The 23,987-nt window shown below is 47.3% G+C and overlaps 2 protein-coding genes across 2 annotated transcripts; one reads left to right on the plus strand and one right to left on the minus strand.

Moving 5' to 3' along the window:
- Positions 1-376: 376 nt before the first annotated feature.
- On the minus strand, positions 377-16,226 carry LOC135819010 (SWI/SNF-related matrix-associated actin-dependent regulator of chromatin subfamily A member 5-like). Its single transcript, XM_065332164.1, has 24 exons — positions 16,035-16,226; positions 15,887-15,946; positions 13,816-13,982; positions 13,579-13,676; positions 12,606-12,706; positions 11,771-11,950; positions 10,861-11,016; positions 10,483-10,614; positions 9,019-9,197; positions 8,670-8,806; positions 8,362-8,451; positions 7,996-8,117; positions 5,997-6,149; positions 5,613-5,745; positions 5,340-5,485; positions 4,767-4,889; positions 4,234-4,347; positions 3,704-3,817; positions 3,389-3,511; positions 3,078-3,194; positions 2,339-2,473; positions 1,830-2,042; positions 1,402-1,527; positions 377-1,136 (listed from the first exon to the last, which is right to left on the minus strand). Exons 1-24 carry the CDS (start codon positions 16,095-16,097, stop codon positions 1,074-1,076), a joined length of 3,045 nt encoding a protein of 1,014 aa, XP_065188236.1. The 5' UTR covers positions 16,098-16,226; the 3' UTR covers positions 377-1,073.
- Positions 16,227-16,631: 405 nt separating this feature from the next.
- Positions 16,632-23,319, plus strand: LOC135819021 (uncharacterized). Its single transcript, XM_065332174.1, has 7 exons — positions 16,632-17,085; positions 17,657-17,725; positions 18,315-18,415; positions 18,590-18,648; positions 19,991-20,345; positions 20,570-20,983; positions 21,275-23,319. The coding sequence occupies exons 1-7, from the start codon at positions 16,944-16,946 to the stop codon at positions 22,829-22,831; spliced, it is 2,697 nt and encodes an 898-aa protein (XP_065188246.1). The 5' UTR covers positions 16,632-16,943; the 3' UTR covers positions 22,832-23,319.
- The last annotated feature ends 668 nt before the right edge of the window (positions 23,320-23,987 follow it).

The following is a 23,987-nucleotide window of genomic DNA, read 5'->3' on the forward strand; positions in this document are numbered from 1 at the left end:
ACCAGGGAGTCGTCAAATACCTTCTTGGCCCGACATCTCCAAGGGTGAGAAGATGATTATGGAAGAACTAACGTTACTTTGGGTCCAAACCAGGGAGTCGTAAAATACCGGTATTTTACGACTCCCTGGTCCAAACTAGATATGATAATCACTACCATCTTTCAAAAGTTTTCTTTGCGTGAAGAAAAGTCCAGACTGATCTCGAAAACCAGGGAGTCGTCAAATACGGTATTTGACGACTCCCTGGTTAGTACTACAGGAGTACATAACCCCCCCGGGGGGTTATGTACTCTTGGTACTATATACATGTATGGCAAGAGTACTTTCATTTTATGTACTCTTGCGTACGGCTACAGCACCAAATGACAAGAAGCAATTCATAATTACATGTATCTTGTAGCGTTTGAATTACACACTCTTTGTTGCAAAATTCAGCATGGTGCCATCTGCATGGCGAGGAATAAAAGAAGTAAAAAAAAAGAAGGCAAGCCTGAACAGCATGGAAAGGAGGTAGGCACAGCAGGGTATGGGGGACAACCAGAGAAGACCGAGATAGATGGGTCAAGAGGCACGGGCCACTATAAAGAGTAGAAGACAATTGCAGAAGACCAGAGGGAGACGGAACGAATAGCAATGTGGAATAGTATCAGAATGAGCAGTCTTTTCGAAGTTGTATCAGCTTTCATGGAAGGTTTTCGTCTTTCTAAATTACACAAATAAAGCACTTACGGTGGATATGTACAGGTGACAGACAAACACACAGGCACACAAACACACAGGCACACACACAGGCACACATGCAAGCAAACACATAGGCACGCAAACACACACACACACACACACACACACACACACACACACACACACACACACACACACACACACACACATTTCAGTTGTTTGTACAGGTCTGGTAATAGAAGAGCAGGAGAAAACAGCGAACGAGATCACGCTAGCCGCTGCAATGGGAGGCAGTCAGGATAAATAAGTCGCAACACCAGCAGCAGTAGCAATAGCACAGCCAAACGAGCAGAAGGACATCATCTGGTGTAAGTCAAGGATCCATGCGACTGCTACTTCCGCGTTCGTTTTGATGCCGACTTTGGCGTCTCCTTTTCCTCAGGGGCCTTGCGCTTCTGCCACAGAAAAAGAAATCAAAAATACACGATCACAATATAAAACAGCAAAATAGGCACAGCCCCAATAGAACAGAGAACAGCACCTATGGAAGAAAGTTTAAGGCTTCAATGAAAAGGGGCCTCTGGATCATGAGCTCCGAAAAAACCTTACTACACAGGCAGCGGGAGTGGTAAGATGTGAGGTGGCAACAAGACCTAGCCAAGTCAACAGCAAAATGTGAGTATGACCAGAGGTATGCAACAAGGTGAATGCAAGGCTTACCTTTGTTGGTGTAGAGCCTTTGCCAAGGCTGCCGCGTTTTCTCTTCTCTTGTCGTTCGCGTTCTTCAAGTTCAACATTCTCTTTCTCAATCAATGAGATAAGAGTGTTGCAGCGACGTTGAAGTTCCTAAAAAGCACATGGACAGATGGAGGATGAGATGACAAATCAGAATACAAGCGGCCACAGAAGCCTACAAGCTCTCACCAACACCCGGAGTATAAAGCTCTTCAGATTTGCGGCCCCACATGCATGTCTATCCAGTTCTCCCGGTGTCAAAATGCACGCACACGTATGGTATGTATATGGTATGGCTATGTGGCACAGTGCGCACAGAACGAGCAAATTGGTGCTCGCACTGAACGGCTGGAAGCAAGGGATCGGATTTCAATATCCCTCACAGAGCAGTACTACTGCTACACACAACATACCACTGCTGTTCTGGACTTCAGGAACCAGTCAAAGCGGAACATCGGCGACACGCGGATGGCGGCACGGAGCTCGTCGTACACATTCTCCCGGTCGAAGCCCAGCTTGTGCAGCATGCAGATCAGGAATCGGTCCTCCTCCTCAGTGTAGTTCTTTCCCTTGTTCGTACCGTAGTTTATTACTAGCTGGTGGAAGGGTGCACGGTAGCGACCCATCTGCACAAAGACAAACATCCAAGCAGCAGTCAGCTTACAAAACTCAATAAAGGACGGCAACAATTTGTGTCCAACTCCTATCACAACCCACACCACAACACACAGATGCTCAAGTACACGCACGTACAGAATGTGAGCACACTTGTGAGTGGCATGCATCATCATCCTCTTGACCCACAATGTGGGTTAACGTGACAACAGGCATCCGTCAAGCCTCTCGACCGTCGCACGCATACCGACATTCAATAAAACAGTACGCTCTACATGTAAGATAGAGCACACAGCCCACAACCGACCTTCGTCTCCAGAGCGCGAACAATGCTCTGACGGCGCTTGATCTTGGTCTCTCCGCGCTCAATGGTGGTCAAGATCCTCTCGTGGTCCTGAAGCTCTGTGTAGCGGTCCCAGAATACGTCGGCATAGCGTCGTACCTATACATAATCAGCAGCATCACACATGTGTTAAATGGTATACAGTCGTCCCTCTTTAATCCAGCACTTTATAAACCAGCACCCTCTAACATAAACCAGCATCATTTTCAGCAGCCAAAACGTCATTTTCATGCACATTGCAGAAGCAAATCAGATTTCTAATCCAGCAGAATTTCCGTAGCACAAATGCTGCCGGATTATAAAGGGACCACTGTACAAAATGGTAATACTACAAGATGATCAAGCTGGGACACCAAAACTACAGTGATGGCAACTGACCCTGATTTTCATGCTCGAGTGCACTCTAGCGATCTCTATTTGCTAGTGTACAAGCGCGTGCTGGGTTTTTGCAATGGGAGAGCACCGAGCTGTGGTCGGATTTCGGTTGCCAGCACTGTATAATATAGGGAAAGGCTAGGGATGCTAGAAAAAACTGGACAACGACACAGATCGCAATCCTGACCGTCTTTGGCTGATGAGCTATATCAAATTTTACTGACTTTCAGGCACTATCGGCAGTTACCTATTGCATGCAGAGACACAAAGACGACCGGTCTCATGCATCAGCCATATCACAGACACCTACACAGTAGCACACACTCACCTGCTCTGGGGATTTACCCTCAACTTCCTTACTGACGTTGTCCAAGTCCTCACGGCCGAAACGCTCACATGCTTTCACAAACTGATGCAGATCACGCTTCGTCCAGTCAGAAAAGCCCTGAAAACGCAACCAAAAAACAGACGTGACTGACAACCAGTGCACACCAGAGCTAGAGGTAGTCCATAGTAGGAGTGGAGAGTGAAGAATCCCAAACAGTGCTATTACAGCTACCAAACGAAGATGGTCAGTCAGTACACACCAACATGGACTCACAAGAGCACAAGTAACTGGTGCTGCTTGAGGGTACCCACCTCGTTCAATAGCTCTTCTTTCTCCTTGACCTCGTCCTCTGTCAGTGGCTCAGCAGAGTCGATGAGCTGTTGGTCTCTTATCTGTTCGCCCTCAGCATCAGGAAGGTCGACATTCAGAGGAACCTGGCAAAGGCACAGAGATAGACGATGGAGCTAAAGGTCAGCAACATTATCATCGTGCCATAGGAAGTTCTCACTTCTCAGTATCTCAGCTAAAATAGGGAACATCCATGCATGACTTCTATACTATTGGTCTTCTTGTCACTTCCACAACATCATATCACGATCCAGCCATCCATGGCACATGCACAGTACCTTGTATCCGATCGACTGGCGATAGCTCATGATCTCCTTCTCCAAAAGTTCAAACAAGCGAGGCGGATAGAACTGGTAGTCTTGAACACTGGGCTGCTTTGGCGGACGAGGAGCCTATGAATTGCAACACACAAAGGAAGCACAAATGAAGCAAGAAGTCACCAGCCACGACATCCACCAATGAGAGTACGGAATGTTTATATGTGCTGGCAAACATCACATCACATTTATCCAGCACAGGCACAAACACACAAGCACACACATGACCTGTACATTGCCGTAAGACGGTCACATGTCCCCTCATACGAGGGCCCGACAGACATGGGGTTGGTTAGTTGAGTACGGTACGCAGCACGCTTCGCGGGTTAGCGGCCAGCAAGAGTTCTGTTAAACTTTGCACAGCTGTGGAGTTGATGATCGTGAGCCACACGGGGGAACCGTCTGTCGAAGTAAACTTCAGGCGAATTGCCATCACTCATTCCGAGCAATCCGAGCACACACACACAAAGAAAAGCAGGCACGCTACTTACCTTGGGCATGCGAGGCTCTACATTCACACGCAAAGCATCTCGGAAGTACGCATCCACCGCATAGTTTGCCTTCCGCTCACGCTTTGGAGGCTCAATCCATTTCGGGAATGCACCCTACAAGAGTAGCAAGGACAGTGGAAACTGGTTTAAAACTACTGTCTAGTCAGAGAAAACATATGGGACTTGTTTTCTCAGAAAATCATGGACGCCGTGAATGATGGATACGAGAAATATATGTCGGCAGGGCTTTCAGAGTACCCATGCCATTCTGAGTCCACACCTTAGCCCAAAGAAGTAAAACAAAACAAAAACAAAAAACCTTATAGATGCTAATATGAGTCAGAACCCTACATCCGCACCATATGCAACCCAGGGTACCACCCATGTATTACGTTAACCCCAAAACATGATTACGATACACTGGAACATCGAGTCCCTTCAGATTGGTCATATGATTCTTTCCGTCCAAATAGGAGCCTAGAGAAGCCAAAGGCCAGGGAGTGGGAGTTGACACACGCATCCTACTTGCTCACCTTCTGCAGATCTCTGAAATCCTTGCCTTCAAACTGGTATACAGTATAATCATCCGTGTCCAGTGTCAGGCCTCGCAGATTTTGTTCGTCCATCGACTCCAACTTCTTCTTCAGCTCCTCAGTCTGTTCAAATGTGCATAACAGTTAGACAGCACAAATTAGTAAGCACCGGGGCCAAAAACACACAAGCAGAGAAAAGCACCGTGGGTATGCACACAGCCGAGCAATGCCATATACAGTAATGTCGCGTATAAAAGCAGGTGCGTACGGCCGTATAAGCCGATGTCAGTGCTAGGCTTCTATTCAAGTCAGGCTTGTATTCAACCCACGTATCTCTATGTATGTCAGCACTAAACCAGGCGTATGCGCTAACAGTGTATCTTAAAAATCAGGCTTGTATTCAAAACAGGCTTCTATACAAGACACTACAGTAGTGTAGAACAGCATGCCCAGCCAGGCTCCTGCAGCAACAGAGCTACACTGCACTGAGATCAGCAGCTCTGCAAGGCAAATCGGAATGCAGCGGAACAGAGCAGTATGCCTAATAACACACACACACACACACACACACACCTTCTGCTCGTTTAGCTCCAGGAGGCGGTCGATGCTCTCGTCGGAGATCGTGCTATCTTTGCTGGAAAAGACCTTGTCGGCACCGTGTCTGATCATTTGCAACACTTCATCCTTGCCGACCTTGGTACCTGCATCAACCAGGCGTCCTGAAGTGACAACAAAAACAAACAACACCAGCCATCAATAATGCAATGTTCAGCAAGTGAAACAGTGACAACTTCAAAGGCAGTAGGAGCGCTATTGATATACCGACCACGGAGCGGAATGGCTTACCTTGCTGGATGACAACCTTGTCCAAGTGGAGCTTGCGATCAGCACGCTCCACAATGCGCTCCTCCACGGTGTGCTCAGTGACAAAGCGGAACACGCGCACCTGCTTCTTCTGACCAATACGATGAGCACGGTCCTGAAAGTGGCATGCAAAGAAGTAGAGCGGAATTCAGCTACAAGCAATAACAGAGCCACTGGACAGCTCAACTTGAACAACTGAATGGTTTTCCATGTGTGTGTGTGTGTGTGTGTGTGTGTGTGTGTGTGTGTGTGTGTGTGTGTGTGTGTGTGGAGAAGAAAATATGAAGCAAAGTTGGACTTCACAGCCATACAATGCACAAACACACCGTGCAAAATTACGGGTAGACACTACATTGTATCACTAACCATAGCCTGCAGGTCGACCTGTGGGTTCCAGTCGCTGTCAAACAGAATGACCACATCGGCCGTGGCCAAGTTGATACCAAGACCACCGGCACGGGTACTCAACATAAAGACAAACTTCTCACTGCCCGGCCTGTTGAAATCATTGATGGACACCTAAGGCACAGAAGCAACAACAAGCAGCCGAACTCAAGCACTACAAACACACATGCAGCCCGATTTGCTACTCTTTACTATTGCAATATTGTCTCACTGACTCGGCAGCTTGAGCACTCTGGCAAGGTAAGTTCGAGCCTGGTTTAAATCTGGCTTGGGAAAATTTATTTTTCATTGCTATCAGGTTCGGCCTCATTTCAGTGCTGCGCTGAAGAGTCCACAAAGGACGAAACAGTTCTGTCCGCAGATTGAGTATTGTAAAATAGATTGCTACCTGCTGTAGCAACATTACGCTGATGCCAGTTCGTACATTGCCTGCAAGTCAGAAGATTTCTTCAGTTGTGCGCTCCTGTGGCGTGCCATACAGTTCCAGCCATTTGTCGGGCAAAGTTTTTCACAGCCGCTGAACTCAGTGAGAAGACTGTCCATGACCAGTACAGATCGACAAGATCACAGCAGTCAATTAAGCATTGTGGCTATTCTTAGAGATAGACCATGGGGGCAGTAGAAGAGAACATCCCTGGGCAAATAACCCAAACCAAAGCATGGGAATAATACCAACGGCACGTTTACGATCTCTACAGTGAGCACCATTCGGCTCTGCAGATGCAGTGCACACTCTCACACACAATCCTGAAAGTCGCCAGGCCGGCCCATCGCAGGCGAGTGTCTCACTTGTGATCTACATGCGCATGTAACTAGCATAGCGTACTAAGCACGTGTGGTTCTAACTTTAGGGTTCACGGATTGGCATGCTAGCGTCGACATGCGTCGCCAGCTACATCATGCACGTGACAGGCGCGTGCATATACTGTACCACACAATCGGTCAGTGCTCAAGTCGCATTTTCCCATCAATATCACTCACTTTCAACTCTACGGGATTCATTACGGTTGGCTCAAACTGCCTGAATTTTTGAATCCACACGCACGAAAGACGTTCCAAGACTTCCACCGTTCGTATTTTTTCAAACGAGTTCCGGGTTTTCCAGTAACTTTGGCCAAAGTTCGGCTAAAAAAACAGGGGAAGCCGTTGCGTTTCCGTAAAATATTGAACGGTAGAAGGATAGCCAAGGTCGAGAGCAAAACAACAAGCCATTATTTGTCAAAATCGAACAAGAAACGGCTCAGCGCATCTATTTTCCGTGCACGCGCGCGTACTTTGGCCGACAAGGTGACAGAATTTCTAAAGAAGAAGAATAACAAGAGCAGCAGCGCTCGGAACAGCCGTGCTGGGTACTTCCAATCCCGACATGATGGAGCGTGTTGGCTGTCGTGAGCTGCTGAAACGACCATGACATTTCTTTTTCTTTGTATACCCTACATATCTTGACGTGCCCTTGCTCAGTTTCGGCCTCTTTTACAGGAAGAATATTTTCTTCCTTGGCATCAGCGGCCAAACAGCAAGAAGAGCAACAGATCGAGATTTGCAGGGCAAACAAAGGATGCGTGCAGCTACATCTAGTCAGGTTCGATGCAGCTGCGCTTTGCCAGAACCTCAGCAGATAAGAAAAGACGACAGAGTGTCTCAGATGGAACTGGATCTTTTGCCAAGACCGCCACCGCCGCCATCATCAAGTCCAGGTCAGTCAAAAAAACCGAAGCAAAAATGCAAAGCCCAAGTGAAGTGAAGCCACTGAAGCCAAGGAAAAATTCAAAAAGTACGCTCTCCGGCTAGACTTCGAGTCAATATTTTTTTACTTCGATAGGCGCTGTCGCGGCCTGTAGCGCACGTCCATAATCCAAAATGGAGGCGCACGTGACGGGTGCTTTTAGTGGCAAGCCGTGAACCCTAAACTTCAAACATACACAGGATATGTACCATACATATATTCTGCTCGCCCTACCTGCCGGTCCTCGTGCGCAGTGGAACCATCGAGGCGGCAGTAGTTGAAGCCACGCCACATGAAGTAATCCTCCATGATGTCCATCACACGTGTCATCTGACTGAAGATCAACACACGGGATCCTACAAAGCACAACACAGAATGAGAGCAAAGGCAAGACAAGCTTTGAGTTTGATATCACTCAAGGAGAGTGACACACCGCCAGTCAACTTGCACATAATCAAATGCCCACCATTGCATTCAAATCAGGGATAAGAAATTAGGCAAGGAGAATTCGGATGCAAATTATCACTGCTCGTTTCACATTGCAAGTATACAAGCAGATCAATAGTACAGGATGCTGACATAGCTGGAACACTCGCTTACCTTGCTCCTTCAGCTTTGGGAGGAGCTTGTCCAGAAGAGACAGCTTGCCGGAGTTATCCACCAAGTGCTGGTCAGTTGTGTAAGGGGGACCTGCAATAAGCCGCACAGATAGTCAACATACCAGGTCAAACCTTTAAGAACGCGCAGTGTGTGACTCAACGCACAGCCCTAAGAAATCAGAAGTTGAGGGAGAAAGAGAGAGAGAGAGAAAGAGAGAGAGAGAGAGAGAGAGAGAGAATGTACGAGACAATTCCTCAGGCTCCCAGTGCATGTACAAACAGCGTTATCCGCATTGAATAGAAACATACCAGGCTCTGCGCCATCAAAAAGGTACGGGTGGTTGCAACACTTGCGCAGCTGCATAAGAATGTTCAACAGGCGCATCTTATCCGTCTTGCCGGCACCGTTAACAACGTCAATGTCCTTCATCAGAATCTTGGTGTACCTAAAAAGAAAAGCAGCAAAGCATATACGGTATCATGACGAGGCTACAGGAGTTACGCCATTCTCATTTAACTGTATACGGTATGTTCATGGTATACTGTGTAACTCTGCCTACACAAGTACCTATCTCTGCATGATGTACACTAGTTCCACATCAGGAAAAGATAGAGATAGACAACAGGAAGCCATGGCCCCAAATTAGGCATGTCTCACCAAGCTCTCTGCATCTTGCTCAGGCCAACTTGGATCTTGACCTCTTTCTTGGGCAGCAGCGACTTCTCCACATCTGACTTGAGGCGACGCAGCACAAACGGCCGCAATACAGAGTGGAGACGCTTGACAAGGCCGTTATCGTCGTCCAGTTTGTTCATGTCAAACCAGGCATCGAAATCCTGAAGCACACGCGTGGTAAGTTAAAGTACAGAGCAACCGATGAGCCTCAGAAACAGGCTAGAAACTGACTAAAGCAGGTCTGCTAGAGCCGAGGTTGGGAAGCGGAGCACACAGGAATACAGTCGACTCCATTTATAACGAACTCGCATATAGCGAATTTCGTGATATAGCGAACCACTGTCCATGTCCCTGTTTGAAACCATACAAAATTGACCCTTGATAGCAAACAGTTTTCGTTTATAACGAACCAAATCTTGTAGGGCCGCATGTAAACCAAGTGCAATCATACTGTCATGGGCCACATGCCTGTCATGACTTGCTGATCGACGTGTGAGTGCATTTCTGCTATAACGAACTTCAGCTATAAAGAACTAATTCTCCTGCACAATGGTGTTCGTTATATCAGGAATCGACTGTACTATTCAATGCAACGCAGCAGACATACACTTTTTGCCCAAGAAATAAGCACTGACTGTAGATGACAGTTAGCCCAGAGCTAATTAATTGAGTTGTGCATGATCAGGCTCCACTGAGTAGTGGCGCTCCTACCGATGCGGAAAGTTCAGTCTGACCGAGTCCCACACGAACCAGAAAAGTCGACAGAAAGTGTGCTGTAGATTACTGTAGCGCCAGCTGCAAGCTGCTCAATGCAAACACACGCTACGACCCGCTTCTAATGATCTCTAAACTACGTAAAAAAAATCATGGTTCGCGTCAGACTCGGCTAGAGGCAGAGTTTTCCGCACCGGTAGGAATGCCTCCACCCTTCAAGGATCAAGGCGCAGATGCAGCTCCTAAAAATATATATTAAAAAATCACGGTTTGCGTGAGACTCGGCTGGAAGCCGGGCTTTCCGCATCCGTAGGAACGCCACCACCCTTCAAGGATCAAGGCGCAGATGCAGCTCCTAAAGCGGTGGGAGGTGAGTAGATCAGCTCACCAGCAAGTGGTCAAAGACCGAAAATCCCATTCACTGCATCCATGTTTTCAGCTCCTAAAACGGTACGTAATATACACGATAATGCACACTCAGACGTAAAACTCATAAATGTACATGTAAGACTGTGCCATCAACTAAGAACGAAACTGCTGTGCACGCTAAAAATAAGAACTGGCTAGGCTAGAACCCTCCCCCCCCCCCCCCCCCCCCCCCCCCCCCCAGTTCACCGGCACCCAACAGTACTGTAACCAGGCCCTAAGGCAATAGATACGACAGTGATGTGCCAGATCAGCCAACGGGTGAACTTGGGACAACGGGTGCGTGCATTCACCACACGGACTTACATCCGATGAGTTGAACACTTCTGGTAGGAGAAAGTTGAGCAGCGCCCACAGCTCGTGCAGATTGTTTTGCAGTGGTGTACCGGTCAAGAGCAGGCGTGCTTCAGTCTGGAACTCGCGCACAATCTCCGACAGCTGAGCACACACAGCAAATAGGTAGAGGAATAACAATGTCAAACATGGCACACTGGAACTCGCGCACAATCTCCAACAGCTGAGCACACACAGCAAATAGGTACATGTAGAGGAATAACAATGTCAAACATGGCACATGCCTAGTGCACACTATCCCATTATCCAGCAACAGCCGTGCAGAGTGCTAACACACATCCACTAGACTACGTATACTTGTAAGGAGGCAGCAAAGTACAATTTACAGACCTTTGATTTCTCGTTCTTGATGCGATGGGCTTCGTCAATGATCAGGTACTTGAACTGGACTTTCTTGATTGGTCCTTTCACCTTCAGCACCATCTCGTAGGTGGTAATCATGACATCAAAGTCCTCTGTCTTCAACTTGTTGTCAATGAAGTCTTGCTGCAGTACACAATACAACAGCAGCAGCAGCAGAAGAGGCACTGTTCACACTACGCCTGATGAGGGGAATAGAACACATTCCCCTTCTGTTCTCAAACAACCACACGGACACACTGAGTGTTGAAATACCCCATAGAACTATGTTGGATGGACGGGCCCACAGGAAACATTGTGTACGAGACATGCCTCCACAATTTGGAATGGAAAGCCCAGTCCATGCGCTCATGTCTTTCGGGTAGAGGGTGATGAAGAGGATTGGTAAAAACCAGTGTGAAAGTGGACAAAGGAAAGGCACCGAAATGTTGGAGTAACGATTAAAAAATTTTCCCTGCAAGGGTCGCAATCTCCATTTTGAGGACATAAGAAAAAATGACCTTTGGCCTTGTTGGGGCCAAATTTCGTGTCACCCCCCAGTTCTTGATTTCTTTAAAATGGGCTTTGGACCCATTCAATCACCAAGTTTCATGCCAAGAGCAAACCATTTCATTCATTTCCAAATAGCACAATCTCAACATCAAACCACGCATTGTGCCAGTTTGCATCATGCTCGAGCAAATATCTACTTACGCCATGACAACCCCATGATGGAATAGTAATTTAATATGATCTCAACTTGCTGGTGCCTTCCCATTGTTCAAGTCAAGTCAGGTTTTCACTAATCAACTCCTCTCCTGGACCTCTTTGAAAGGAAACGGAAATAAAGGGTGATGTTTGGTCTGGAATTTCCCCGTAAAGCTCCGGCCAAAGAACTTACCCGCTTGACTTTGTCTCCAATCAAGGTGCAGGTGCGAATGGTCGGGCACCAGCGCTCAAACTCCATGCTCCAGTTGGTCAGCGTGGACTTTGGCACAATGACCAGATGTGGACCAGACATGCTGCGATAATGCTTCATGTAACCAACGAGGGAGATGGTCTGAAGGGTCTTTCCCAAACCCTATGGGTAAACAAGAGAACAGGCAATAAACAATTTTTTTAAACAAAAACCAAAAGCTCTTGTGAGAACTGTACCGTAAAGCAAAAGGCGAAGGCAAGCATGCACAGGTCAATAAAGCAGTAGACGAAACTACACGTACTGGGCTGCACCTCCAGGAATCAGGCCAAGTAGTCTACAGTCCATTCATATAGAACAGGCACGCTGGCTTTTGAAAGCCCGATTTTGGCCGAGTTCATGCTAAACTGAACTACGTTAAATTCAAAAATCTGGGTTCTAGACCTGCCTTGCTATACATTTGCCATGGTAAACCTTTCATAATGTGCGCAAGCTCCATTGCAGCCACTTCATTACATGAAAAACCTACACACACCATCCTCAAATCAAGTGGTCTCATGGTAAACCTGTCCTAATTTCATACAATCTGGTCGGATTCCTACCACCCTGTCCTTTGACCTTTCTGGCTTCGAAAGTGGCAATGAAGATTTGCACGGGTGCAGGATGTACAGTTGCTTTCACTACGTGAGAGACATAGAAACGCTAGGGTGCTAGTTTCGGATGGACTCGGATTGTGTTTACTTGGACACAAGAACCAAGAAATGGAAAAGAGGCAGAGGGTGGTACTGCGCATGCTGGGCGAGCAACTCTGTTGGCGTACCATTTCATCAGCCAGAATTCCGTTGATCTTGTTCTCGTACAGGCTGATCAGCCAATTGAGACCGCGGATCTGATAGTCACGCATCTCACCATTCTTGATGTCTTTGCAGAGGGGATAAAAGCACAGACAAGGCAGGCAAGTAAGCATAAAGAAGCTTTAGAAGCCAACAACACACTGGCGACACGAGGAACAATCAACCCTCAAGCCATGATCCTGAAACTTCATCATTTCCCAATACAGTCGAATGTCACTTATCCGACCACTTCGGGAATCAGGCATGTTGGATAACTGATATCATTTTTTATGTGCATATAAGGCTGGATTTCACTGATTTATGTACACAATACCCAATTATATTCATGCATAATCATGAATTGCTCCATGTACACATACTTGACCACATCTACTTCAAGTAAATGCATACTACACCGTATATTTTTTTTAGAATTTTACTGTTGAGAGTCATAAAATTACCACTCCCGGGCTTGTCGGATAACCGACGTGCTCGGATAACTGGCGACTGGATAAGTGACATTCGACTGTACAAGGGTACAAAAACTATGCCAGCAGGCATCATCTCAACCCAGTGTTAAAGTCAAACACACACGCAGGTATGGCAATTTGCGATATTTTCTACAAAAGGAGAGATAAAGTTACTTGCAATACTGAATAGCAGCACACTCAGCTAAACAACATTTCAGTTTAGACCTGCCTGGTGCTGTCACACTGTCAATGCATTGTGAGAAATAAAACCAACCACGACGGTGGTCACAGGGACCAGCAGAAGTAGTTGTGATTGATCCAGTCATACCCTAGCCTTTCATACATTGTGTATGATATGGCGCGTACACATGACCTCCTAAGTAGGAAACATGCATTGCCATTGGTGGCCGGCCATGACCTGACCAACTGGACCGATTCCACCGGCCTGGGCCAAATATGCAGCTAATGACACAACACTGCAGCCACTCACAAGATGGAGATGCAGAAAAGCGTGTGACCGCTGTTGTGGTTTGACGTGCTGTTGATAGCAGCTCCTCATCTTCCTCTTCTTCTGTGCGGCGATGGCGACTAAGGAAGAAGCAAAAAAGGAGAGAAGTAGCAAGCATCTGTCACACCAGCTCTAATTGCCCAACCCATCAACATATACAACATAGCACAGCAAGGAAATGTACAGGTGCTGCTGCTGCACAACTACAAAGTGACTTACGCCGTTCCGCCAGGTGCCGTGTCGGAGGAAGACGAAATGGTGCGTTTGCGACTTTGTGACTTCTTCATTTTCAACGGGCTGCTGGGCCGTTTAGCGGTTCCTGCCAGCTCCACAAACATCTGTGTCTGCTCCAAAAGCTGGTCGAAGCGAACAGAGCGCTGGTTGTGCTGCAGAAGACGCAGGCAACAAACGGTTTCATGAATGCACTACTCAAAACAGAAAGAAAAAGGTGCGATTCCCCTCAAACAGCTACAGTGTATGTCTTCCTCTTAACTTGCATGGGTGGATAGTACACTAGATACCCACAAGAGAAACAGTATATAGCGGATTGCACACATTTGCCATGCATGCCCCACCGGGGGAAAAAAGGTTAATACAACGAACGGCATGGACAATGTAGGGTGAAATTGAATTGCTGTATGGAGTGTTCACTGTCCGTCAGTGGCACTTGAAAGTGTCTGGACTGAAAAGGATGCTCAGAATTCGAGCCGCCAGGCCGATTCTCGGCCAATTGACACCCTTAGGCAAGAGCGGTCATGCTATTTCGTATGCTATCCATACCCTGTGCGCCAGCATAATATTGAAGCTGTCGCAAAAACGTTATGCGGGCTGATTTACTGTTATGGTAAGAAAAAAAGAGGTTTTCAGTTCTTTTCGTATTCAAAACCCGACGATTAATCTCTACCGTAGTTCCGCGCATATAAGCCCATGGGCTAATATACGCAATAATGCATTTTCCGGGAAAAAATCAGTAATAATGGTTCGTTTTTTAACCCTGGGCCTATATTCGAATTTTGAAGGCAGCTGGCACGCGAAAAAGTACAAAGTACTGGTAATGTAGTCTGCACTGACATGCTGTACTATCGGTTCCGTAACGGTGTTTGGGTCTGTTTATTAGCCCATGGGCCTATAAACGGAGGTGGGCTTATATCCGGATATAGGCCCATGGGCGTATATGCGCGGAACTACGGTAATCGTTTCAGTCCTAGACTCAACATGCATCCCGCATGCATCACACATGCATCACACAATACTCATCCCCCCAACCCTGTAGTGGATCTGGGTCCATATTTGTGTTATAGTGTTTGACCTTTGTCTATGCATATATTGACCTTTGATAAATACCCACACTCATTAGTGACCACACCATCAACAGTATCAAATTCAAATAAACTTGCTTGACTCAATAAATACCACTGTACTTTTCCATGCAGCACTGCACTTTTCCCTAAAAAGGAGTATTTTATAAACAGTATTTATTGGCCTTAGTGGTATTTTATAAACAGTATTTATTGGCTTTTGGGCCAATAAATACTGTTTATAAAATACTACTAAGGCCAATAAATACTGTTTATAAAATACTCCTTTTTAGGGAAAGCGAAGGTCAACATATGCATAATAAATGTAGTAGCCTCAGGATTTATTGCAATTACATACCAGTTATAAAAACCTCGGGGACCTCGGTTTTTATACTGGTATGTAATTGCAATAAATCCTTCGGCTCTACATTTAATACATTAATCTACCCCATTGCCATTTATGTCTGACTGGTGACATCATGCATACTACGCACGTGCACCGTACGACCTTGCGGCATTCACACTGTATGCTGATGGCAACTGATGCTACTTTATCTATAGGTTTTATTCTAGTAATTCGTTAGTTGAAAACAGGACGAAGTTGAGTGTTGTTGTGTGTTTTAGATGACTGCGAAAGTCATTACAAACCCAACACGAAATCAAGAGAACTTAACAAAAATAATAAGCAAAATGTCATGTATTTCTCTCAACACAGAAAGTTCTAAACGATATGCAATCGAATGGCCGCCAATCACAAGCTCATTGCAACCCTGTAGAATCCCAAATTAAAAAGCTGAAACAGGCTTATCAGAATTTCTCCAAAGGAAACATGGACCCCAAGACGTACAAAGTAGAATTTAAAAGCTTCTCCAGCGGCAAGAATCATTCAAATTATTTTTTTTAAAAACATAATGAAAGGAACAAACAACGAAAGCCGAGTTCCAATCGCGAAAGCAAATGCGTGTACCAAACAGAATTCCAGAATATCTTACTGTTTGTGGATCATCATCATTGCTAGAAGGTTGCTTAGAGGGCTCTTGGTCCATTAGCTCCTGAGAAAGCAGAATTGAACCCCAGAATAGTGAAGCCAGGTACAGTATAATAATACAGAGTTCAAATTCGTCAAAATGAAATTCATACCTCTTCGCTTTCCGACTCCTCTTCTACATCTTCGGGGATGTTGTCCACATTCTCAGCATCCATTTTACTACAGAATGCTTCACAACTCCGAGCAGAAGAAACGAAATTCACGAAACTCACTTTGAATCACCTCCCCACACACGCACACAACGAACCTCGGCCGTGTGCATGCAGTGCAGCTTGGTTGAACAGCCTCAAACAGTCTCCTTGACCTTGTGAACGCAAAATCACTGCCGCGATCGCGATCGACCATCGATCATGTGCATGTGGAAAGCTGTGTCCGCTTCCTCCGACCCAGGGAGTCGTATACTACCGGTATTTTACGACTCCCTGCTCGGAACACGTGACCAATCAGGCCAAAACCGCGGGAAAGCGAAGACTGATGTTGCCAAGGTTTCTGACCGGCGACCAGATCGATGGCGAACGCGAACTAGCTGTTGAGTGTTGTATCTTTGCCCCGTAGCCGTAGTCGTAGATCTAGATCTACAAATCAATATGCAATGCATGCAACTACCCATTCCCGTATGAACACACTCCCGATCCCGTACAAATACATACACTCCAAAAAGACGACGTAGCGTTTTGCTTCAAAAAAATCTTCAATATTCGTTCAACAACAATAATCAACAGCATCACCAGTTTTCAACAAGAAGATACTTTTTAGGTGCATGACATGTGAGCGCTCCTGCCCTTGCAGCTACAAGCTCAAGACCTCTTCACTGTCTTGGTGTTTTATTTTCGTGTGCTAGACTTTCTTGTTCTGAAGTTGTAAACGGCAGCAGAAGGTTAATTTTGGCCGTAGCCTATCCATAGGTGGCGTAACTCATAAGACATAACTGACTGTCCAGTTTCTGTGGAGTTTGGACCCCCGTCTCAGGTCTGTTCTCTCACGTTCAACCCGTATCAGCCATGCCGCCTGTGAGGCAGGAAACTGCTGACCCGCTAATCGGGGCTCTAGTCCGACTAAATGTACACGGAGCTACGTACACTGGCATCGTGCAGCGAATAGACCGATTAGGAAATCCGTATGTGTCCATTCGACTGTGTTCAGGTGAGCGACTGTTTTTTCGAATTGCAATCAGCGTTGTATTTCTATCTGTCTCCTGTGGGTCGAGTTGAATGTGGATTGAATGTGCACACGCGACGCACACGACCCATCCGTTCGAAATTGTAGTATGCACTGTACATTCATACAAGAAAGCACGAGCATGAAACTGACTCATTTATCACCTTTCCTCTGAATGATACGGGCTAGAAATCGTACAATGTACGAGTCGTGTGAACTGACCGTGCTTGCTTGTCCGCCCTACCTCGAAAACGCGACCGTGAATGGGGTCCTGATGTTGGGCGCTGTCGCGGTACTTTACGATATGAGTTGTGCCGTTACTCTGCTAAGAGGGGGGGGGGGGGGGGGGCTCTGTGGTGTCTCATAGAACGCCAGGCAGTCAATACTCGTAGGACTAGCTTATTGTGCGGCACATTGCCAGGTGTCTGCAAAAAAACCTACTTTGAATGTGCCGCAAGTACCGTCAGTACGCATCATCACGCCTGTTGTCTAAAGTGGTTTTCTCTAGCACTGGCGTGTGTCTTACGTCAATGTTTATTCTTTCTTGTCTGTGCAGATGGAGGGTCGACCAACCTCAGTCGTCCCGGGAAGACAATGGACTTCTATGGTGAAGAGCTAGACAACTGTAAGCGTTTGCTGGTCTTTGCTCATGACTGCTGTGGAGGTTGCATCGACCCTATATTCAGTTCTCAATGTGCCCTGTTAACAGCTGTTCCCTAGTCCTAGAACCGCAAACCTAGCGTCTACTTGACTGTACAGCTGGTAGATACAGATAATTGTCTTATGAGGATGGTGACAATGAAGACAATTCTGCCCCTATAAGGGACCTGGCACACATGCACTTGAGAGTGGCAGAACCAGTTCAGCACATCGCGGGAGCAGAAAATACCATGGCAACTGGGGAAAGCGGAACTTTTCCTTCGGCAGAAACTCCAATCCGCTACCTCCAATCTTTTGGAGTGGTAGCCTCGCTTCTGCGACTCCACATCAGCAGAAAATATCCGTGTTCTGCTGTATACATAGTATGTACTCACTATGACCAAGTATGCATACGACGTCACATGCATGTAGTACTATATAGTGAGTAGTGGTACATGTAGTAGTACGTGTAGTAGAATTTATTGTTTTGATAGGGAAGGCCCTACCGACGCATGCAATGTATATGTGATTCCTGTCTTGTATTCTCTGCTAATTCATTCCCTGCTGGTGATCAGTGGAGCTCCTGGTGCCGGAGAAGGATGTACCAGCCGGCCTGAGGAAGCCTGCAGCACCACGCACCATGACGCTGCCACCCGTGACGCCGCCAATCACTAGGGTAAGAGGAAACACTTCCTAGCACAGATGAGCTTGTGTTTGCCTGACGATCACCTAGTACCACGATCCCTTGCCACGTGTCGTGTGAATTTCTAATTGCAAATGGCTAGTTTGGGAGGCCTGCACGCAGCGCTTTTCATCATCAAGCTATTTTGGTGTGTTTCCTCCTATCCAGGCTCCAGCTTCAACGTCTCAGGAGGATCGGGAGTGGAACGAATGCCGTGCATCAACATTGTATGTTATAGTTGTACAGTTAGTTGTGTGTGGGTGGGGGGTAATAGTTATTTGGAGACCAGACTTTCTCTCGTGCATGTAGCTGCAGTTTCTTGGTTCATGTATGTGTATCTTTGCCGATATTCTTGCTAGAGTAGATGTCCGGATAGTCTAAGCCCGAATTGATGCCCTGCAGCTATACAATGCAGCTTTGTGTCTGTCCCCGGGGGAAATCGCGATTCCGCGGCCGCGTTTTTTCCCGCGTTTTGCGATTTTTAAAAGACCGCGTTTTCCGCGATTTTCCCGCGATTTTTGAACTTTTTGTTGCACTACACGTACACACAGTGTACTGTTCGGTCAGCAACGTCTCATCGTGGCGGCTTTGTACTCAAATATGACGAGTGCTTACACCAGAGACCTTGTCCCTGTAACAAGACGGCAACGTCTGTATGGCCTTCCCTATCAAAATAATAAATTCTACTACTGCTACTACAGACAGACCTCGCATAACCGCACACATCTGTTTTACACAAACATATCCGGATAGGCGAGGGAACCGAACACCGTTTATGTTGGATGCATCAAGTATGCTGTAAATATGCAACCAGCTATTTTCTTCCGGATGGCGAGGGATCCGGATAAGCGAGGTCTGACTGTACTACTACTACTACTACTACTACTTGTAACTGATTGATTTCACTACATACTCACTGAAAATTGCCTCATATCAACTGCAAACTTGCCGCATATCAATAATATTCACCGCATATTCACCGCAAATTATGCCATATTATGCCGCGTTTTTTTCCCCGCGTTTTTTGCGATTTTTCCGGTTTTTTTGCGATTTTTCCGCGTTTTTCCCCCGGGACAGCTTTGTGTGCACATTCACTTTGCAACTCGTGGCATCGTTTTAAAGCCAGTGGTCGGGTCTCATTCGCTAGCAACTTCTGCATGTCATGTACAGTAAAAGCTGGTGTAAGTGACCTCTGGGTTTAGCGACCACCTGCTCTTAACGACCGTTTTTCCATGCACGAACAGTTTTACACAGACACTGGCTTAAACGACCGCACCATGGGGCGGTGGCTTAAACCAGGTTTTACTGTAGTAGGAAGACCTGACATCTTATGAAGATTTGTTTCATTTCACATGCGGTGCTGTTATGTCCTATGCTAATGCAGTTTCACATACGATGTTGGTATGTCCTATGTTGGTGTTGTTATGTCTTATGCTGATTCTGTTATGTCTTATGCTGATGCTGCTAAGTCCTATGCTGATGTTGTTATGTCCTATGCTGATTCTGTTTTGTCCTATGCTGATGCTATAATGTCCTATGCTGATGCTGTTATATCCTCTGCTTATCCAGCGACCAATCTCACCGGCAGGTTAGCAAAGCAGAGTGGATCCAGCGCTTGAAGGAAGAGCCAGCGCGGCCCATTCGCCCCGCCGCCAACAGCCACCGGCCTAGTCCAATGGATGCCGACTACACACACGTGGTGGAACTCGGTGAGCGGTTCAAGTCGGTCATCCTGACCCTGGCAGAAAGTCCTACAGTGGGCATGACCGCTTTCGGGAAGAATATCAGCCGTCATGGGGAGGTGTCTCTCTTGGCTATGTCCTGTCGGAAAGGCGACTTCCTCTTTGATTTGCACGAAATTGGAGTCAAGGAAGCCATGGATGCTGGCATACAGGAGGTCTTGGAGTCTCCACATGTCCTGAAGGTAATATCCGTGCGTGTATGTTTGTGTGTGTGTGTGTGTGTGTGTGTGAGCGCGTGTGCGTGCTATACTAACGAAATGCACAAGCAGTGGTTACATGTATTCCGACTGTGAACTGACTCCACTCTGTTAATAAATCCTCTGGGTCGTGCAAATCTGCACGGATGGCCGCATGTGCTTTGAGTATGTTCCTTTCCGTTTCTTTCCTAATTGTATTTCCTGTGCAGGTCACTCATGATTGTCGGCACCTCAGTGACTACTTCTTTCACAAACTAGACATCAAGATTTTGAATATATTCGATACGCAGGCAGCGGACTGGATGATTCGGCGTGCGGAAGCGGGCGGGATGGTTCCGATTCATGTCAATTCGCTGCGCTTCTGCCTGCAGCGCTACCTCCAGCTGTTCATCCACGAGGTTCGTTTCCATGACACCATCAAGGATGCGGTGCAGGAGGACGCCGATGTGTGGCTGACACGGCCGCTACAGTCCTACCTGCTGGACAGTGCGTGCAGGGCTGTGCACTATCTGCCTGAGCTGCACGGCGTCATGCTGGAGGCGCTGCTCAGTGAATTTATTCACGCCGTCGACATCTACATGGGCGCAGTGCGCGATCTTACTGATGATGATTCAGCAACTGAGGTACTATCTTTATATTCAAGGACAAGAATGTTGATGGGAGGGGGGGGGGGGGTGCATTAATCCACATGAATGTTGGTGCGTAGCCGAGTGACTCTAGTTATAGCCCTCATACAAGATAGATAATTTACATGTCTCTGTAAATCTGATGTCCTTCAAAGCTTACACCAATGTGTTGGGTTTTGCTTCAACATGCCACTTGATACAACAGGCATCTCCATGGCCAAACTAGTGTGTGCCTCGGCAATCTAACAGTGCTGTGTGGGTTTTCTGCGCTTCCTCTATCCTGTGCAGAATGGTGATGTCCTGCCGCAATTGCGCCGGGAGTTTGCCATCAATGCCGGCACGCGCAACTTTGCAGCACCGGGCCGAGCCACGAGTCCCGAGAGAGACGGCCTGCATCATGTCCCGCGCTCTGACGCGAACCCAGTCCACGACCGAGAAGTGCTCAACTCATTCTTCACCAGCCATCGCAATCGCTATGGAGATGTTCCCGAGTCGCAGCCGTCTCAAGCCGACGCGGGCTCATTCCCACTGCGGTCCACGGGCAGTCGTGTCACGACTTCGAGCTTCTCCGGGTTCGACCAAGACCCGAGTGACCCAGAAGAGGAAGACCACCGCCACGAGGAATGCCTTCCGGCAGAATCTCGAATTTCCGATAGCCGGCGTATGTCAGACAGACCTGCAAGTTCACCTGCAGTGCAAGTCAATCATGATGCAGGCAAAGCGGTGAATGGTGTTGAGGATACGAGTATAGGCACCTCTGTGGATGCCATCGATGCTAGAAACTCCCGCTCAGAGCGTGTATCTCAAACAGCACTTGCACAGAATGGCCTGCCATGCAAGACACCGTGCGAAACCGGCGTTCGTCATCTAGCCCATCCGGCTGAGGGCAGCTCTGTTGATCCTACTGATGGCCATCATCCAGAACCCGCGTCCAGACCACCATGGAAGCCGCGTGAATCAGAAGGACGCCTACCTGGGGAGATTGGTGCACATTCTGGAGCTGTTTCAGCTATAGGCAGTTCTGTGGATACGGTCGATGTGCAGCAGCATGTACATGTAGAACCCCGAACACCGAAGTACAGTACTGATGAAGTGCAGCAGCATGTACATGTTGAACCTCGAACACCGAAGTACAAGTACAGTACAAGTAGTACAAGCGAGTGGCACAGTCCACCGTACAGCAGCAGCAGGCAAGAAGGCATCAGTGCTCGGCGTGTGCCTGTTTCTACATCCTCAGATCCCAAGCATGTTGACCGTTCCGAATCAGAACCAAGATCTGGAGCAGTGTCTGAGCAGCGTCATCCACCAGTGAGCAGGCCGGAGGAGACTGGTGCTCGTTATGCCACGGGGGTCCCAAGCGCACTACCCAAGGGAAAGTCCAAACGCCCTTCTCATCCGCCGCAGAGCACTCTGCCTCAGGGCGTCCTGCCGCTGTCCGCCGTGACGAGTCAACCCAAGCCTATGGATGACCTTCCAGCCACTGGCTGGAGGCCCAATCCAGCAGCGCTTGAAGCTAGCTGGAAGAACTTCACAGGCCGTGAGGAGACCAACCCTCGAGCTGTGATTATGGGCATCGGGACAGGGGACAGTGGCCAAGGAAGCTATGATTCCACACCGTCGTCAAGTCCGGAGATGGAACGTACGGAGGTTAGTGAGCAGCCCTGTCGTGTCCCGCCTTTCCCTGATCCAGCACTGCGAGTAGGGAGAGGGTCTGGTGTGAGATTCAGCCCAAGCCACACAGCTACCAATGCACCTAGTAGTAACACTGGTAATAGTAACCCCGTTGGCCGCGGACGCGGACAGTTCCTGGCGGCTGTCGGTAGCGGCAATTGGCCTGGGAGGTAGTTGGCCAGGTGGCATTTTAGTCTGAACAACCGTGTGTTATGTGTGTGCTTGTATTTTGCCTGTTTTGATAGACTCCTCACTGCTGGAATGCCCTTGATTTGAACCAGTGCTTTCCTAGTTTTTGTTATCATAAATAATTATAGTCAGTGCTAAGAATGGAAAACGTTCTATTTGTGGAGATTTTTTTATCTTTTTGAATGCGATCAGTCTCTTCTGGTCTGTGTCCTTCTTCTCCAAGTCTAGTACATTTTTATTTCTTCATCTATGGCCGTTGACAGTCTTATCGCGGTGGCTTTGTATCCGTTGTATTGCCTCTGTGCAGTTGATCTTTCATGCGTTCTTCATTCTTCATAGACACCTGCTTTGCATATCTTTCGTCTTCGCGTGTACCAGTTCAGAGTTCTTTGAAGTACATGTGTCTTGTGTACACTGTATGTGTAACAACGTTGAATACTTCTTATGTACTCTTGGTGGTAGTATGTACTGCGTCATGTAGTGCTTTCTTCGTATGTACTGCGTCAGGTAGTGTTTTCTTTCGGCATCAGGTTTGGCCTGATAGGATTGTTTCTGCCTGTAACATTGGTGCCGTAAAATCCCGCCAGAGGGCCCCTACCTCCGCCACCCTTCAAGTAGGTCCAGGTGGGGAGGGGCGGATGGGCAAGTCCTATGCTACTTACCGCATTCAGTACTGCATGAAAAAGTACTCACCCTGCGAAAACTGTTCGTGCATCTGTACTCTCAATTTTCTACCATAGCTTTGAGTACAGATGCAGAAAACATGTAAATGTAGATTGTGATCTAGATAAACAACTGACAACACAAGAAGACGATCACCTGATTTTTCTGGCTTGGCTGTGTGTATCACTTTTGCCAAGCACTTCTCACAAGTGCCCAGCTGCCCCACCCAGAATTCTCTATTTGGGGACATTCATTACGGTTCAACTGTTACTTGATTGATACCGTCGAAAGACCACCCCTGTGTGCGCAGCCCACAACAAGATTTGAGGTTGCATTACTACTTCGGAGACTTATTCTTGCCACTAATGTTTCCATGGTATCAACAGCAGGTGCCGGTGTTCATTTCCAGATTCAAAGGTCCCACATGTGTATAGTATAGTACATGGAACATGATCCAGAGTAACGGGTCAAAGCACAG

This window comes from Sycon ciliatum, chromosome 1 (assembly GCF_964019385.1).
Source record: "Sycon ciliatum chromosome 1, ocSycCili1.1, whole genome shotgun sequence".
NCBI lineage: Eukaryota > Metazoa > Porifera > Calcarea > Leucosolenida > Sycettidae > Sycon > Sycon ciliatum.